Source organism: Cyphomyrmex costatus, unplaced genomic scaffold (assembly GCF_001594065.2).
Source record: "Cyphomyrmex costatus isolate MS0001 unplaced genomic scaffold, Ccosl1.0 scaffold273, whole genome shotgun sequence".
In the NCBI taxonomy this organism is placed as follows: domain Eukaryota; kingdom Metazoa; phylum Arthropoda; class Insecta; order Hymenoptera; family Formicidae; genus Cyphomyrmex; species Cyphomyrmex costatus.
The window spans coordinates 32,511-50,262 of NW_017276833.1; the positions used below are offsets into that span (position 1 = coordinate 32,511).

Genomic DNA, 17,752 nt, shown 5'->3' on the forward strand with positions numbered 1-17,752 from the left:
GTAATAAAGTAAATAATAATAAGATTATCGCCCCGCGCTTGAAGTGTATTTCTATAGTAAATGTGGGAAGATCTATAACCATACAGTAACAAGACCAACACTGAAACAAGACCTAATACGTCATTTCGACAAAACTTGTGGAAATTAATTTGCAAAATTAAGTGAAATAAGTCGTAAGTTTCTTTCGCTCTCATTTTTTATAAGGGGCCAATTTATTTGCAACGAAACAAAATGAAGAAAAACTTAAACAAAAGAAGATGAACTTAACAGTGCGTGCAAAATTTTATTATATAAAAACAATTAGCGAACTGAAGGAACATTTTAATTTTGCTTCGAATTATTAAAATAGAATTAATTGTTGCGAGTGATCCAGAATGCCAAGGAAGAAAACGAATTTCTACGGTAGTAATAAATATAGGAGTATCTATAACTTCAATATACAAAAATAGGATCTGTATGTAATTCCATTCCACAACTTTTGAGATTGAATTTCAAAATTAAGTGAATTCATCAAGTTTCTCTTATTTTCATCTTTTCCATGCAAGAGGTCAAATATTTACGGTAAAGCGAAACGGAAAAGAAATGTACTTACAGAAAAAGGTACTGACGAAAGAAACAGAATGCAATGGTGCGTTACAGCAGATCAAAACTTTGTTGTACGAGACTAATCAACAAACCGACGAGAATAAAGAAATGTCCTATAATTTTGCTATAAATTATCGGAAAAAGACTTAATTAGCAGAAGTCCATTCATGATGTCAAACGGAACAAAGTATTGTCCAAGTATGCATATATCAAGTGATTGAGATTGCGATGGCCTCTATCCTATCAAACAGCTCTTATTTCAAAGCCAGCTACGATAATATTTCGGGGTCGTCATCGGATCACTTCAATGATACGTATACGGACTTGGGATCCACGAGCATGTCGCCCGGGTCGTATCGGGATTCTTTATACGTGGTGATACCGGTGACTATAATCTACGCGGCGATCTTTCTCACGGGGATCGTCGGCAACGTCAGTACGTGCATCGTGATTGCGCGCAACAAGTCTATGCACACCGCTACGAATTATTATCTCTTCAGCCTGGCCGTGTCAGACCTGTTGCTACTGGTGTCGGGTCTGCCAGCGGAGATGTACCTGGTCTGGTGCAAGTATCCCTACATCTTCGGCGAGGGTTTCTGCGTGTTGCGCGGCCTCGCGTCGGAGACGTCTACAAACGCATCGGTACTCACCATTGCTTCCTTTACTGTCGAAAGATACGTAGCGATCTGTCATCCATTTCTTTCGCAGACTCTATCGAATCTCTCCCGTGCGATCAAACTGATCTTGATAATATGGCTGGTAGCGTTATTGTTCGCGCTACCGCAGGCCTTGCAGTTCGGCGTAGTCAAACACAACGAGCATCCGGACATGGTCATGTGTACAGTCAAAAGAATCATCGTCAGCCACTCGTTCGAGCTGTCCACGTTCCTGTTCTTCGTGATACCGATGTGTCTGATCACGTTTCTCTACGTGCTGATCGGCCTGAAACTCAGAAAGTCGAACATGACTATCCCAGGTAGAACTGAATCGAGAAACTGCAGACGTTATCCTGGACGATCATCTAGGAGAGTGTTGAAGATGCTAGGTGAGTCTTTGCGAAATTTTTTTTGCGGTATTTCCTTCGTTCCAGTCGACACTGATTTAAAGTATCATAATTTCGTATTCAACTATATTCTCATGTTATATTACATATATTGTTATATTATATTGTTAAGTCATACATCGATATGTCCAGATCTTGATATTATTGATCGCACCAATTTTATTTTAAAAGTATTAGATTTTTTATTGTGGTTTTAGTTTTTCAGTAATTTTTTAATCAAGAATTCGTAAGAATTCGGATAAAGCTAATGGTAACGAACTCATATTGTCAGTAGCAATGGCACGAATATGTAGTGACGTTCATGTGATAAGTTTTATATTTCTATTTATTTGTGCGTTACGATGCGACGTTATCGCTATTTGACAGTACCAGCATATATATCAGAGCACTTTTATTTGCAGATTTACATGAATATAATACCAAACGTTATAATGACGTTATGTTTTTACGGCAGCTTTAATTAGCTAATTTGATCCAATGTGATATCTGTGAAACTTTATAGAATTGTGTGTGTGTGTTGTGTGACAACAAAGGGTTAAAAAAACAATTAAATAAGCTTTGTTGCGTGAAAGTTTATATATTTAATTTAATATATTCAAATATGTACAATCATATTTGACGGGACATGATTTTTACTTTATGCATTATGAAATACAGTCGCCAAAAATTACATGGAAGAAATTATTATATATACATTATATATAAAATAAAAATAGTTATGTGTTTTTTAATATTTTCATATAACCGATTTTAAACATCTTAAAAATTTGATAAATTTAGGTCAAACATTAAAATTTGTTTATAATTATACGTGACTGCTATAAATATCGCGAAATTAGTATTAAAGCTCTGGGACATTATTATTCTATGCAAAGCATTATGCAAACGAAGATTATTATCCATGATAGTGTCAGAGAACACAAAAATGCACTTGTGCTATCTCCGCACTTTCTACCATGTTTAATTTTGTAGACTTCATTAACACTAAAAAATTATATATTCTATAATACATTTAATTAAATATACATAAATATTTAATGTAAATGTATTTAGTTTCTGTATTTAATTTATTTTGAAATAGTTAGTCAAAATATTAGATGAAATTTTTGAATTCTTGAACATCAAAGTATCGCAGTTTCAAGACGAAAGAGATAAAGGATGTTTCCTTGCAAATGGATGAAATATGAATTGCAGAAGAAAAAGTATATGACACATCAACATATTCTCATTTAGGAAAAGTTACACATTGCCAAATTATACAGATACTGCAACACACGGTTTATCATTCGTGCTAGGTGGTTTAAAGTTGAGATGCTTGAAGATGATCAAATAGCAAACTGTTTGCTATTATTTTACGGGGAATGGTTTTGATGAAGCGCTGTTTTAAAACAAATAATTTTACATATTCTGCATTAGGCTAGAGTTGCCATCTCTAGAATCACTAATCTAGGACAATGAGTTCTAAATCCCCGGATTTTAAACAGCTGAAACCCGGACATCTTTTTTATGTTAATATTAATTTTTTCTTCGTAAATTTTGATTATTAATTAATTGATTTAATATAATATCTAACATTTTTATACCTAAAAGTACTTTCACAAATAAAACGAAAGTTCAAATAATTATGCAGTATATTTATTAATTTTGTACTTCTATAACAATATATTAAACTGAAATATGATACATTCAGTTCCAAAAAAAGTGGTACACTATAAATTTGGGAGAAATTTATCAAACTTCAAATGAGCATAACTTGATAAGTAATGAAGATAAAAATATGTTTAAAAAATCAAAATTAAGCTTGAAATGTCCATTTTAAGATTATTTGAATGAGAATTATACTAGGCCATTATTTTTAAAATGTCGAATAACAAAGAACATGCAAACTAATAATCAAAGGTCCAACTTTGCGATGATGCATGATGTATATCGAGAATTGATCTATTCGCGCCAAAAAAAGCCGTTAAAAGTTACTTTTTATTCATTTTTGTAAGTGTATTAACTAAAATAGGACAGAGAGGAAAGTTGTTCGCTTTACAAATTTTACATTATTTTTTTAATTTAGCACGAATCTATAAATCGAGAGCATACTATAAATAACTACGTGCGCAGTTAGCCATAAACGAAGTTAGCATAAAAAAGTAATAAAGAGAGGAATAACTGATTGTTCCAGTACTGTTCCATTACACTATTCGGAAGTCATACTATAGTTGGATAAACATCGCTCAAACTTATTTCGCATGGAACGTAAATGCATCTATATATATTATGTATTTACAGTGTTGCATGTTGTATTGTTTCGCTGGACAAACAGACAGTATATTCCTGTATCGAATGAGCAAACTCGATGGTAAAGCTCATCGTGTCGGTTATTTTTCCGCGATCAATATCATCTCTCGTATATACGTAGTTTTTCTAGACTTATAGAAATATATTTATAGCCTTCACGTCCACTTATTTGATTTAATATTACTGCATTCTCATTAATCATAACAATACTACATCGAAAGTACATTCAAAACTGTCAACATTTTATTTGAATTTCCTCAAATGATACGCCACACTGAGCAGATCGAGACGCGATTGTCGTGGCGCCAATGCAGCGGCAATAAGCCGATAGCCGTCGCGTTCAATTTTATAGAGCTATCATCTCTTTTCTTGACAAAATTATAAGCTCTGTTATAACCCCCCTCCCCCCCCGTTATTTTCAACCTCGGCCATCTTTATCTATATACTGCATAATGAGGAACGTTTTATACCTGTGTTGAATCCTTGGTTGAATCCAATTGGTGTTAAAATTTTTGTTTATAATTTCTATGTATCTGGGCATTAATTTAGCATAGTGATTACGGTATCAAATACTCTTTAGGTTAAATTTACGTTTAACATTTTTTAGTACTAAGGTAGCACCATTTATGAGTAAATAAACAAATAATAAGAAAATGATGTAATGTTCCAAAGCGTGAATTTTAAAATAATTGAATAAAAGATAAAGTGTTCCTTTAATTATTTTTAAATTTATTGAGCCTTATCACAAATATTTTTTTTTCAATCTTCTTTAGAACAGAAAATGATTAGCGTAGCCTTTCGGAATCATCAGCTTTAATAGTAAATAATTTAAGGAGCAACGAGCCGAAATAAAAATATTATTACAAAAAGAGAAACCAAGAAGTTACATTTAAATCAACAAAAACAATCATGAATCTTTAATTTTTCACACGACAGCAAAAGTAAATTAAATTTGTCCTCATCTGTCCATCGTAACGCAACGTAGTATTTTTCATGTTATTCATGTGTGTGATTACAGTACACTCAGCATGTTGATTGGTTTATTTATTCGGATTCTTGACGGAAAGAAGTTAAGTTGATTAAAGCATGCAAGATTAAAGTGTAACAGTTTCCATGTGTATACTATCTTCTACTGCTCGGAATTTTCCCAGTGTTCAAATATGTATAATTCAAACAGATCGACTAAGCAGTAGAGATATTCAATCATCAGCTTCTTTGTAAAACATGTAAAGGCAAATCGCAAGCTGCAATTAATAACTTTTTTATTCAAAAGGAATTTACAGAAGAGTGACTCGTGAAAGCAACAATATTTTGAAACAGGAAAGGCATCTGAAATTTGTATTATCATATCGACATTGCCGTGGATACTTTACTCGAGCCGGGTGAATTTCAGAGAATCGAGGTTATTGGATCTCAATAAAGACTAAACCGATCAAGTTTTATGTGTGCCCAACCGATTGCTTAGAATATAATGAAAGTATTTTTATTTTTTCTCTACAAGAGCCCTGTGAGCGGAGATATTGTAATGTAAAGTCTGTGAATATGTTGATTTTTAATATTTTCGTCGTTATGTTTGTCGATTAGTTGAAAAATGTACGGTTCATTTCTTCGATAATAAATGATTTTAACTTTATATCATATATCGAGATTGTCATTGTAATGTAATTTATTTAAATTTAAATAAATCGAGACACTACCGTATCTCCAGAAAAAAATTCAATATAATTTACAATATTTATGTATATACATATTAAAAAGGAAATATCGAGATTGTTTTTGACGAATTACATTGTCGAGGAAGAGAGTGTCTAAATGATCACCGTTGAGGAAGTGTCTAGGTGTTCGCCATCGAGGAAAAGAGTGTCTAGGTGTTTGCCGTCGAGAAACTGAGTGTCTAGGTGTTCGCCGTCGAGGAATTAAGTGTCTATGAGATGTCTATTTGTTCGTCGTCAAGGAAGTGAGTGTCTAGGTGTTCGGCATCGAGGAAATGGGTGTCTAGGTGTTTCCATTTAAATGGGTGTCTAGTTCCATTAGTTACTTAATCTTCCTTCAAAACATTAACGTATAACTGCATTACTTTATTCATCTCAAGTGTTACCACAAAAAATTAAAGAACTAACAGTACAAAATGAAGAAAATTAATTTAAATGAAAAAATTTTTTTATGTAAAATCTTTTGGCGCTGTTAAAAAATATAGAAGTAAAGGTAATGCTGATTTGAAAATAATAGTAAACTTAATATGAACTTTACATTTAATAAATTAATGTCGAGCCTTCTCTCAATATTATTACATTTAATAAAAATACGGTTTACTGTTAATTTCTTTTTATATAATTCACTCGCATATACTATATGCGAATATACCATATACTGCATACTTTAACTCTCGTGGAAATGTTTCTAATCTCTTTCGTACTAAATGTCACATCCATATTTTTACTATGACGTTAATATCGGAATCGCAAGATACAACTCACTCGCTATATATCTACATATACGCGAATATATAAACATTGGTTACATTTACTCTCGTGGGAATGTTTCTTATCTTTTTTATCCTAAATGTCACATCCTGCATATTTTTACTACGATGTTATTACATCGAGATCGAGAACTAGCAGAGCCAAATGTTTTTACATAAAAAAATTTTCTGTTTAAATTAATTTTCTTCATTTTGTACTATTATTTCTTTAATTCTTTGTGGTAACACTTGAAATGAATAAAGTAATGCAATTATGCGATGTAGTAATGTTTTGAAGGAAGATTGAATAACTATAAATTACTACAACTTTGGTTGGAGGAATAAATGTGTTTGAATTAATTGTGTTGTGTGTTGTGTGATATATAATAATACAAATATAAATTTGGAAAGAAAAGAGCACTAGGAATCAAACAAAACTTATTTATTATATAATTGTGCTCTTACATGTTTCGGCTCATTTTTGAGCCTTTTTCAGAGACAAAGCAAATTATATAAATAAATTATAAATAAAAAATAATACAAAGGATCAAGTGATGTTTAATCTCATTGAGCTCCCCCACAATCAAGAAATAAAATCTGATGTCAATTCCATCTTACAGAACATATTAATATAAAGAGACATGAACAAATAATTAAAGAAAAAGAAATGAATAGTATGCTGAAGTACTCAGCGGTAGAATAATTTTATGGATTATTATGTTCACAACGATACCGTATCGCAAATGTTCTCAATATTAAAAAACCGGTCTTTAGAATAATTTAGGCCAATCAGTCTCAGACACAGTGAGTCACTTCAATTGTTTGACGGTATTAAATTGAAATTATCAGTCATTACTAGTCAGTCTCGATCGCTTGTACTCAGTAGCTGAGTCTTAGCATTTGATATTTGTATTTTCGATAATTTCAATAGCCGTTATATGTTAGCAAATTGTAAACTTTTTCTTCTCAAAGAAAATGAAATTTCATGGTTGTGCATAGAAAATTATTGTTCGTGATATAACAGAATAATATTTGCAACAATTAATGATGTGCGAGGATATAGTCATATCTATCCTTACACGCTCTTAAATTTAACTCTCATGTTCTTGTGAGAGTTAACGTAACAGAAATGTCTTTCTATGGTCGCTCGTTATCGTTCGATCGAAAGTGATGAGGTATCTTCTAATAAACGCGGTCAACTTGTAATTATCGAAGACACATGCTGAGCGAAAGAAATTACACTTTATCAATACAGCACTGAAAGCTTCGCCTACTCAATTAACTTTTCCATTTCGTGTTTATCATGAGGAGGACCTCTACTGTGACAGACACGATAAAGACTAACCGGTTATGTTAAAATAAACTTAATTAGAATGTCCTAAAATCTAATTAAAAACTAATTAAAATTATAACTTTGGCGTGACGATCACGTTGAAAAGTATAATACATCTTACAATAAGAGTAATAAATCATTTCAAATTAGAAAGGACAGTCATAAATTTTAAATTTTCCTCTTTACAACGCGCCTCAAATTAAAGATATGATTATAAATTATTGTTCCTCTTTTAAATGTAAAAATAACAAGTATGGAATAATAAATTAAAATGATAAGTGTAAAATCATTTTCAACTAATTATAAAATGTGAGGAATTTTATAATTCTTTATTAAAAAAATCAGATAATGTATTCATAAAATATATTTAATAGGAAAATACAATTTTGAAAAATAAAATCTGATCTCACATAATTTGACGTAATTTTTGTTGTGATCTCATGTGATATTATACATCATTAAGTATTATTAGTTATTTATAAATACATTAATATATTATTTATATGTTTTGTTAATAATTATTTAAAAGTGTTTATCTATTAAAATTTAATTACGATAATTAATATTAAATTTTTCAAAAATTTTTCCCCCTTTACATTCAAAGAGTTAGTTATATATGTGAAATAAAAAAAGAAGACACAAAAGTTTGTGTAATGATGTAATGTCCTCAATTTTTAGTTTGTTTGTCTTATTCTCAGCTTGTTCTCTTTTATAAAACTCTATCAAAGTCCTACGAAGTGTACAATTCTATCAAAGTCACTCAAAAAGTACGGCCATAATTATTGGAAAACACTTTCAGAGAATATTCACTGATGATCGATAAAAAAGCAACGATGCATTAAGACGTCGCGTTTGCGAAGATGTAGATATTTCACACAATGTTTTGCGCTGTAATGTTGTACAATATGCCGGAATATAATTTTATTTATTATTTTATCACAACGCACTTTTGCAACAATTAATCCGACCACTGTTATTATTTTTATTAACATGAAATGTACGTCAAAGGATAATCATTGTTTCAAACTTTTCTCATAAAAATTTTTCTTAAAATTTTTTACAACATTTATAAGAACTTCTATATAAATGTTTGAATTTTTTAGAATTTCTAAATAATTTTATAACATTTTGAAAAATTTCTCAGATTTCTTTGTACAAATAAAATCCTTTTCAGAAAATCTGAGAGACATCTTTTCTAGAATTCTTTTTATCATGAATTTAAAAAAAATATAGGTATACAATTCCTTATATTACAAATATAGGATTCCCCAATTCTCTAGTATAAAATTCTTTATGTTGCGAATTTTGAAATATCTAAAATAATTTTTTTTTTATTCTATTTTATATCAAATAAAATAAAAGCTGAAAAAAATTGGACACATTTTTCGTAAAGTTTTACAAATTTAATATATGTATTAAATAAATGTTTTTAAATGTGAAACATTATGTGTCTGAGAATGTTGTTAATCAGAAATGAATACAATGAAAAGAATAAAGAGCTGTCAGTAATTATTGAAATTTCAAATAAGATCAGTCATCTATATGGATTTAATCAATAATGTATATCAATAAAAGTAGAAAAGATTAATAAATATAGTTATAATGCCTTTGATTATTTCACAATATGAAACATTTTATCATTATTAGACATTATAGTAATTTATTTAACAAAACTCGCAATGGAAAGCTACAATATATAATATAAATTATAAATAACACGATATACTCTCTATGATAACGTAAATGTTCTCACACGAGTTTTATCTGCGAATAATGTAACATATATTATGATTTTGATCAATAGCAGTTTATTACATTCAATGTAGCTGACAATGGTTGAACAAAATTCTGTAAATTACATCGAATTCAGACTATCGTTGAATATATCGTGATAAGTAATAAAGGTAATAGAGTCAATAAGATTTCTATAAAGTTTTCAATCAAACTAAAATATAAGACATAAGTTAATACATCCGTTATTTTATCTTTTTATTATTTTTTTTTTATAATCATTATTAATTAATAAATATATAATTGAAGAGTAATAATAACTTTATACTATGTTAAATTATTCAGTTACTGCGTTAAATTATTCAGATACCATGTTATTAAATTTTATAATTGAATTAATTAAAAGTAAGTATTGCATGTTGTATGTAACAAGGAATATTACACATAACTCAGCAAAGAATCAAACTATTTTCTTTGCCCAGATATTGCTCATTAATTTCGTATTATGTAAATAAGTTATTCGTTGCCTATACATGCTTTGGTTATTATTTACTTCATTTTACATTTAAAAAAACGCAATCTTTCTCGCTATTTTTCTCAATCAATTATTGTGTTTGAAAAGAGTTTATTTGTTTTATTTTAATTACTTTGTAAAATATTATGTAACATAATAATGTATAGTTTCAAAACTTTTTATGGTATATTTAAGTTATGTTCAAAGTAAGATCGTCGAACAGTACCGTGCAATCACATCACATCTTTAGCTTATTTTGAACGGATTAATACATGTCTTTAATATGTATTATAAACATGGCGATTACTGGTAACCTAACTGGTCTTTAATATGTATTATAAACATGACGATTTTAGTGGACCAACTACTTTATAAAATATCATAATGTCAAAAAAGATTTTAATTATTTAGCGTATGAATTTTTGCTTATCAAAAAAATGAATTATAAAATATCAGTGTCATATATCATCTCCGTAAGATAAAACCGCATTTCGATTACTTAAACTGCATAATCCATTAATTACGAAAACACATCGGTCATACTGTTACATCGAACACGCTTCAATAAAAATATATACTTAAATAAAAGTTCGAAGTTCCCGCGTGGCCTACGTTAGTGATTTCTGTTGGAAAAGTTATGCTGTGAAATACTGCAATAATTGATTGATTTGAATTTCATGAATACAAACTTCATTTGCAATTGTAATTCGACAATTTCTAATGGAAGTCATAATTAATCTTGGTATGATATTTGTAACGTGTTTATTCCACGTTTGTTTATCTCTAGTCTGCGAAAGGTAATTATGTGAAAGATTTTTGATCTCGTAAAAATATAAAATTAAATACTATGCCATCTATTTTTTTCTTAGCCTTTGCACGTTTCAGACACTTCATTCAATATGTCATTAGTTGCTTAATGTCATTTAAATATCAGTTTTTCAAATCATTTCAAATTATAAATGCATTATATATCTACAAATACTATTAAAAAGCTGGAATAATAGTATTGGTGATAATGTAGAAATAACTTTGATGAGATATTTTATTTGTTACAAAAATATTAAATAACATTATACAGGGTGTTTGGAATTTAAATGGTCAAATTTCAGGAATGTGTAGGAGATCGATAAACTAAGAAGAGTCCTGTAGAGATATGCTTGTTTTTGCTTCGTTTTGAACACCCAGTATAGTCGGTAAAGAACGTTAATTGCGACTAGACATTTTTATGTTTTTAAAGTGCTAACATTACGTCAAAATCGAGTCCAAATATTTATCACACGTAAAAAAAATGCGATGAAAAAGGCGTTAAAAATAATAAACATTCTTCCTTAAACTACGAGGGCAAGTCAACTACAAGTCTCTTATCCCGAGCCACCAAAGGCGGCATCGCCTTTCAGGACATAATTGAGTAATTTGAGCCAAAAAAATTTTTAATCGGTCAAGCCGTTCTGGATATACAAGCGGTCGAAAAGTGATGATCCACTATTATTATTTTAATGAAAAATTTATTTATTTACGTATTTTAATTAACGTAAAAATTTACATATTTTAATGAAAAATTAAGAAACGTCTCCTTCTTCTCTGTCCGCATTCAAGGCCGTATTAAAACTTTTTAACATCCTCTCTCACCTTTCAAGGTGGAACCTTGTAGGATAGAATAAGATAGAATAAAATAGAATATTAACAAATAAGATAGAATAAGATAGATCAAAAAAGACCGGAATTCTATCGTCGAGCGCGTAAAATTTCACGGATGTATTTTAAAAATTTACAGACAAATAGCAGATCCTTCTTTAGTATGCTGTAGAAATTTCGTTATGATCGGTCCAGTAGTTTCGAAGTTATTGTACTAGAACCGAGTGTTTGAACCATTCTACGATTTATCACGCGTTTTTAAAATAAAGGTGTTGCAAGAGCAGCGTGTTTGCGTGAAATTTTGCTATAAAAGTTGGGGAAAAACGTGCACGGAGACATTCAAACTGCTTAAGGAAATGTACGGGGATGAGACTACGAGTTCTATTCAGTCGATGGAAGAGAAGCCTAGCTAGGCCTGGAAGGCCATCCACATCATTTAACGACGAAACGAAGGAACGAATCACCAATCTCTTCGCCGAAGACCGCTATGACAGTCACTGAGAGGGAGCTATAATCTGAGACTAAGACGAATTATCGAAGACGTGAGACGAGAACGTCTGGCGTTATGGAAGAAGCGCAAGAAATGGCTATTGCATCACGACAATGCGCGGTCACATATTGCGCTTCGTATTTGAGAGTTTCTCGCTCGTAAAACAATCTGCCAATCGTCCCGCAACCACCCTACTCTCCATAGATCTGTCTCCAGTTGACTTCTTCACCCAAAAAAAAAAAATATTCTGCCGATAAGCGGGGAATTCCTCTTGGCATTTATTCTAAGCAAGATAATGAGGACACATGAGCTACGATCAAAAATAAATTCCTCTGTATAGAAAATTATATTATAATAACTCGAATAGTCTTTTAAAATAAGAGGATATGCAAGATACTTCTTGTATTTCTTCTTATTTCAAAGTTATCATAATAATTAGGAGGAGATTCTTCTATTATTAAGAGGATTCCAATTTTAAATCCGACCCGTAATGCATGGTTAAACGAAATTCCTCTACTTTGGAGAGTATCCTCTCGAGGTCATATATAAGTGGAAAATCCTGTGGTATTAACACGGAACCGCTAAACGGCAGAATATTTTTTTTTTTTTGGGTGTCCCTATCTCTCCGGATAAAGTTAGATTGTTAGTCAATTTAATTCGTGATAGTTTATTAGTTCGCGTTGTAGGGATCGCATTTAAGGATCTACATACATATAGTATATATAAATTCTCTCACACGAAATTATATTAGAAGCATATCAAGATCCAGCTTGACAATAAATGACTTATTTTCTCGTCGGTATTTGGTTATAATTTGTGTTCTGCAGGTATCTTATAGTTATTTTCGGATTCAGCGCGTTTTATGCTAAACTTTATATGCGGTTAATGATTCCAAGATTTCAATTTATAGAGTAGTGTAATTAAACATTGAACAATATTTTCGTCTGAATATTATATTTGAACATTTGTTGCAGTTGCTGTTGTGATAGCGTTCTTCATTTGTTGGGCCCCATTTCACGTGCAACGATTGATCGCTATATACGGCACTAATACAGAAGATCACATCACATCGAATGGTCCATGGATGGAGTTTCTTTATCTTCTAATGACTTACGTGTCGGGCGTATTCTATTATGTGTCCACAACGATCAATCCAATCCTTTACAATATCATGTCAAACAAATTTCGTATGGCGTTTATGGTAAGCAAAACAAAAATCTCTTCTCTCTAAGAGATATCTCTTTCAGATGAAATTAAAAATTACATTATGACATCTTTAAATTTAAATGTAAATATTGTTCTCTGTGACTTCAACCCTGAGGAAAAATTTCAATGAAATTATTCCGCGTCTTGGAACATTGCAGTTGAAATCGTTGAAAAATTGTTGACATTTTACAATAAGTGAACTTTTTAACTGACATACTGAAATTTTGCTGAAATTTCTTTGAAATTTGGCTAAAAATTAATTTTCCAATAAAAATCGCTGAAATTAAACTGAAATTTTTGTTCTATCTTATTCTATCTTATTTCGCCCTCTTTCTTTTGCGTGGCGCTGCATCATGCATGGTATCACCACCGTCTCTTATACATTTTTCTCAACTTCCGGAACGCGCGCGCCATCGCTACTTCTTCCCATAATATATTATGCGTGTCGTTATGCCGCACGATGCTCGAGCGACTTTTGATCTGCGCGCGAGGCGGTGAGATGAGGGGGACAGCGGAAGGCGGAGGCGATTCGAAAATCGGCCGAAAGTTCCACACACTTTATGTATGTTCACTTTGTACTGGCACCTTTAATTAATAATATATCAGTTACTTTTCATGGTAATATATTATTATTAGATAAAAAGGTTTAAATTTTTGTGTATTTCTCCTTTTTTGAACATGGCTTGAACTTTTCATTTTTGTGATATGATTTTGTTCGGGTGTCATTTACTTTTTAGAGTACAAATGTATCACAATATAAGTATTAAAAAATGATTAAAAAATATTATATAACGAAAGAGAGTGAAATGCGGCGAAAGAGATGAGGGGTGGTGGGGGTGAATGTTAAAAAGTTTTAATACTTTACGGCCGTGGATGCGGACGGAGAAGAAGGAAAAGGAGAAGAAGAAGAAGACGTTTCTTAATTTTTCATTAAAATCACCACTTTTCGACCGTTTATATCTTCTAGATCGGCTTGACTCATTGAACATTTTTTTGACTCAAATTACTCATAGCCGCCTTTCAGGACAGATAACGTTCGATTCAAAATTTTCTATATTTTAGTAGTTATGCATCCTCGAAAGATGGACTTTGGTGGTGATGAGAGACTTGTAGTGCTTTCAGTTTTTGAATAGCCGGAGGCACTATCGCGTCTCCTGATTTACATCTATATACTAATACATCACGCATGACATCATAATCAGTCGCATGACTAATTCTTAACGTTTTCATTGGCGCGTGCAAGAAGAAATAAACATGAAATTTAACGCGCCATATCAAGCACAGAAGTTGAAGATGATAGCATACTTAGTTCAATGCACGAAGGTGTTTAACACTCATCAGGGCAGGCGCAGCAGCATATAAGGATATATAAGCTCATTATGCAGGAAATCATGTATCGTGTGCGGTCAGCTTTATGTATTCTTAAGGTTATAGCATATACATACAAAATAAAAGAAGCTTTAAGTATGCCATACTATGAATGATACCAAAGAGTTAAATCCTTTTTTTTTTTTTTAACGACTTTTCCTATTTCTGATTACCGCAATCTTTCATTGGTGCATTTCGTTCGTTTTTAAAGAATGAGATTTATTTTACCAATTTCAAATGAATTCAGTCTGGCCCATTTCAGGAAACATTATCGAAGAGCTTCAGACTCGCTGGATTGCCAGCACGTAATGTGCAACGATCCTATTCTAGCTTGTCGCGATCCCAACAAAGAACCATCGGTGGGTCAAGGATAGCGGAAGCGAATGGAGAATCTGATATAATTGCGGACAGCATGGAAGGCTCGGGAAATTCCATGGAGGAGAATCAACAACAGTCTATAAATAATCCAGAAAATTTACCAGTATCTACTAGAGTTCTAGCTACAACTCGGACAAACTCGATACGAAGTGAATACGCTAAAGAAACGAAAAACAGTAACGACATTCCGCCGAGGAATACCTCGCCGAGCAGTAACTCGCGGTTACTAATCAGCGAGCATCGCAAGAATCGATCAATTCGTAGGAATGAAGAAAATTCGTGGATAAAGAGAACGCAGTATAAAAACGTGCACAACATCTCCAACGTTGATAGTTCTAATAAAAAATGGTGGAGATTTTTTAAGTGGTTCCCCGATTTGAAAGTCCTCGGGTTTTCCAGGGGCTCGACCGTGCCTGAGGATCACATGTTCGACGAGACCAGGAATCCCCACGAGGAGCTATCGATGACAATGTGGAATGTCCGCGATAACAACAAACCGGTAGAACATTAGCAAATATTTTCGTGATTTTGATAACTTTGAAAAGACTGATTTTTTTTCTGCATCGATTTATTTGCATCGACGATACATTGCAACGTTGACTTGATGACGGCGATATGTTCTCGAGGCCTAATTATAAAAGCGAGATTGTTTAAAGTTTTTTTTATGAGAGGGCTGGAGAAGGCTAAGATAAGTGACGTTTGCAGCTCTGCCTCATGATTAATTTAATAACATCCTAATGTATGTTCAACGAACATGGTCAAAGTCACTAGGAAGTCATTTGGAGTTGGTTGTGTAAAGAGAATATGTTTTACCATTTTTCATGGTTTCGAAATGAGAATGTTAAGTTCAAAATTACCGTGCATTTTATAATGAGGTTTTAGTGTATATATTCCTGTTTTTATTTTATTTTTATCGAAATAAAATTTTTTTCATAATGTAATGTTGAATGATAGAAAAAAAAATTTAGCGCTGTAATGCAAATTAAAAAAGACTTATTTGATTTTTGTTGGAAATCATTTGTACGTTTACTAATTTAATAAATAAGCAATGAGAATTTTTTTTCTAAAAACGTAATTAAAGAACTAAATCAAAATTATATCTTTTTTTTTATGTCTACTACTTGTAACTCATTTTTGTAATAGTACGTGTAAATATCGTGATGTAATTATCATTGGATACAATAATGAAATCAGTTTTGAGTAAATCTACTGGAATGCGTTCAGGAATTATGACCAGATAATTCTAGACTATACAGTTCATGGTGCGTATACTACAGCAAGAGTGCACCACTAAAGATATCCAATTGTAATTCCTAAATGCGAAAATTGCATAGTTTATTAATATAATACGCGCTTAAAAGTAAGTAATGAAAACAAGAGTAATGATTTCAGATAACCCAGTTTCATAGACGTATAAAGCGTCTTGAAACGCATCGCGTGTCATTAATTGTGCAAACTACGACATTAATTTTTAAATAAAATTTAAATATTCTCTCACCTATGTAAGTTTATTCTGTATAGAAATATACTGCAGAGTTAATTCAGTTGATCTGATAAAATTGATATAAACTGCAGCATCTGTATGTGTGTGTGTGACGAATTTATTGAAATTTAATGTATGAATGTACAGAGATAGATATGTATATATTTTGTTACGTGGAATGTTATGCTGTAGGGTGTAGATTTATATAATAAATTAATGTAAAATACTGTGGCTTTTCTCACATTGATCTTTATAATGTGATATTATTCATTATGTAAATAATATAGGTATTATATATAAACCGTTAATTGTAAAATTCTTTATTTATTTTTATTTTTTTTATTCACGTGCTTATTGAATGTTGATCATAGCTGTATGCTGTACGTAAAATGTAAATACCTTTGGGTGATCGATATTTTTTATAAATACAGATAAGACATGTGTAATATATGTATGAAATTTATCTGATTATTTATTATCTTTCTCCCTTACTTTTAAATACAGTAGGATTGAATTTAACTCAGATGCGAATCGTTAAAATGGTACAAGTGAATCCTACAAATATTTTCAATATGTTAATTATTATCTTTTATCAAATTTCAAAAATTCTTGCCGTAATACGATGTTCCTGGTGGAAGCAATATTTTTGTATGTAGAATTTTTTTGAAGAATATCATAATTGCAAACATTTTGTCACATAATAATCATGTTAGTATTAATAACGAGATTAACAAGTAGTTTTAAAATTTACAATACATTCATTGCTCTTTATAACAAAAAATGTACTTAAATATATTAAAAGAAATATATGATACCGTAACTTAGCAAAACCTAAATGATCTATGCAGTGGCATTCATCAACATGAGATAATGCTCACACTGCTCACAGTGGAGGATGCGGAGGAAACTTTGCCCATTTATTATGATCTTGAATCGGTCTATGAATTGAAAATGCATCAGTCTCTTGTAAGTAGCACTAAATACTTAGATGAAGCGGGTGGAGCAAGTTTCTTCGTATCTTAGTAAAAGAGATTAAAAATTGTTTTTCTTTCCTAATATATTTTAACAAGAAATCTATTGACACAGTCATAAAAAATCTGATATAAAGCATAATGAGAAATATATACATATTTATCAGATTTTTTATGACTGTGTCAATTTAAAGATTTCTTATCTTGTTAATATTTTATTACAGAACTACAGAATATGAAGTTCA

The 17,752-nt window shown here is 31.2% G+C and overlaps 1 protein-coding gene across 1 annotated transcript; it reads left to right on the forward strand.

The window, feature by feature from the left end:
• The first annotated feature begins 813 nt into the window (after positions 1-813).
• On the forward strand, positions 814-15,592 carry LOC108774726 (neuromedin-U receptor 2). Its single transcript, XM_018540896.1, has 4 exons — positions 814-1,227; positions 1,294-1,630; positions 13,076-13,302; positions 14,923-15,592. Exons 1-4 carry the CDS (start codon positions 814-816, stop codon positions 15,562-15,564), a joined length of 1,620 nt encoding a protein of 539 aa, XP_018396398.1. The 3' UTR covers positions 15,565-15,592.
• The last annotated feature ends 2,160 nt before the right edge of the window (positions 15,593-17,752 follow it).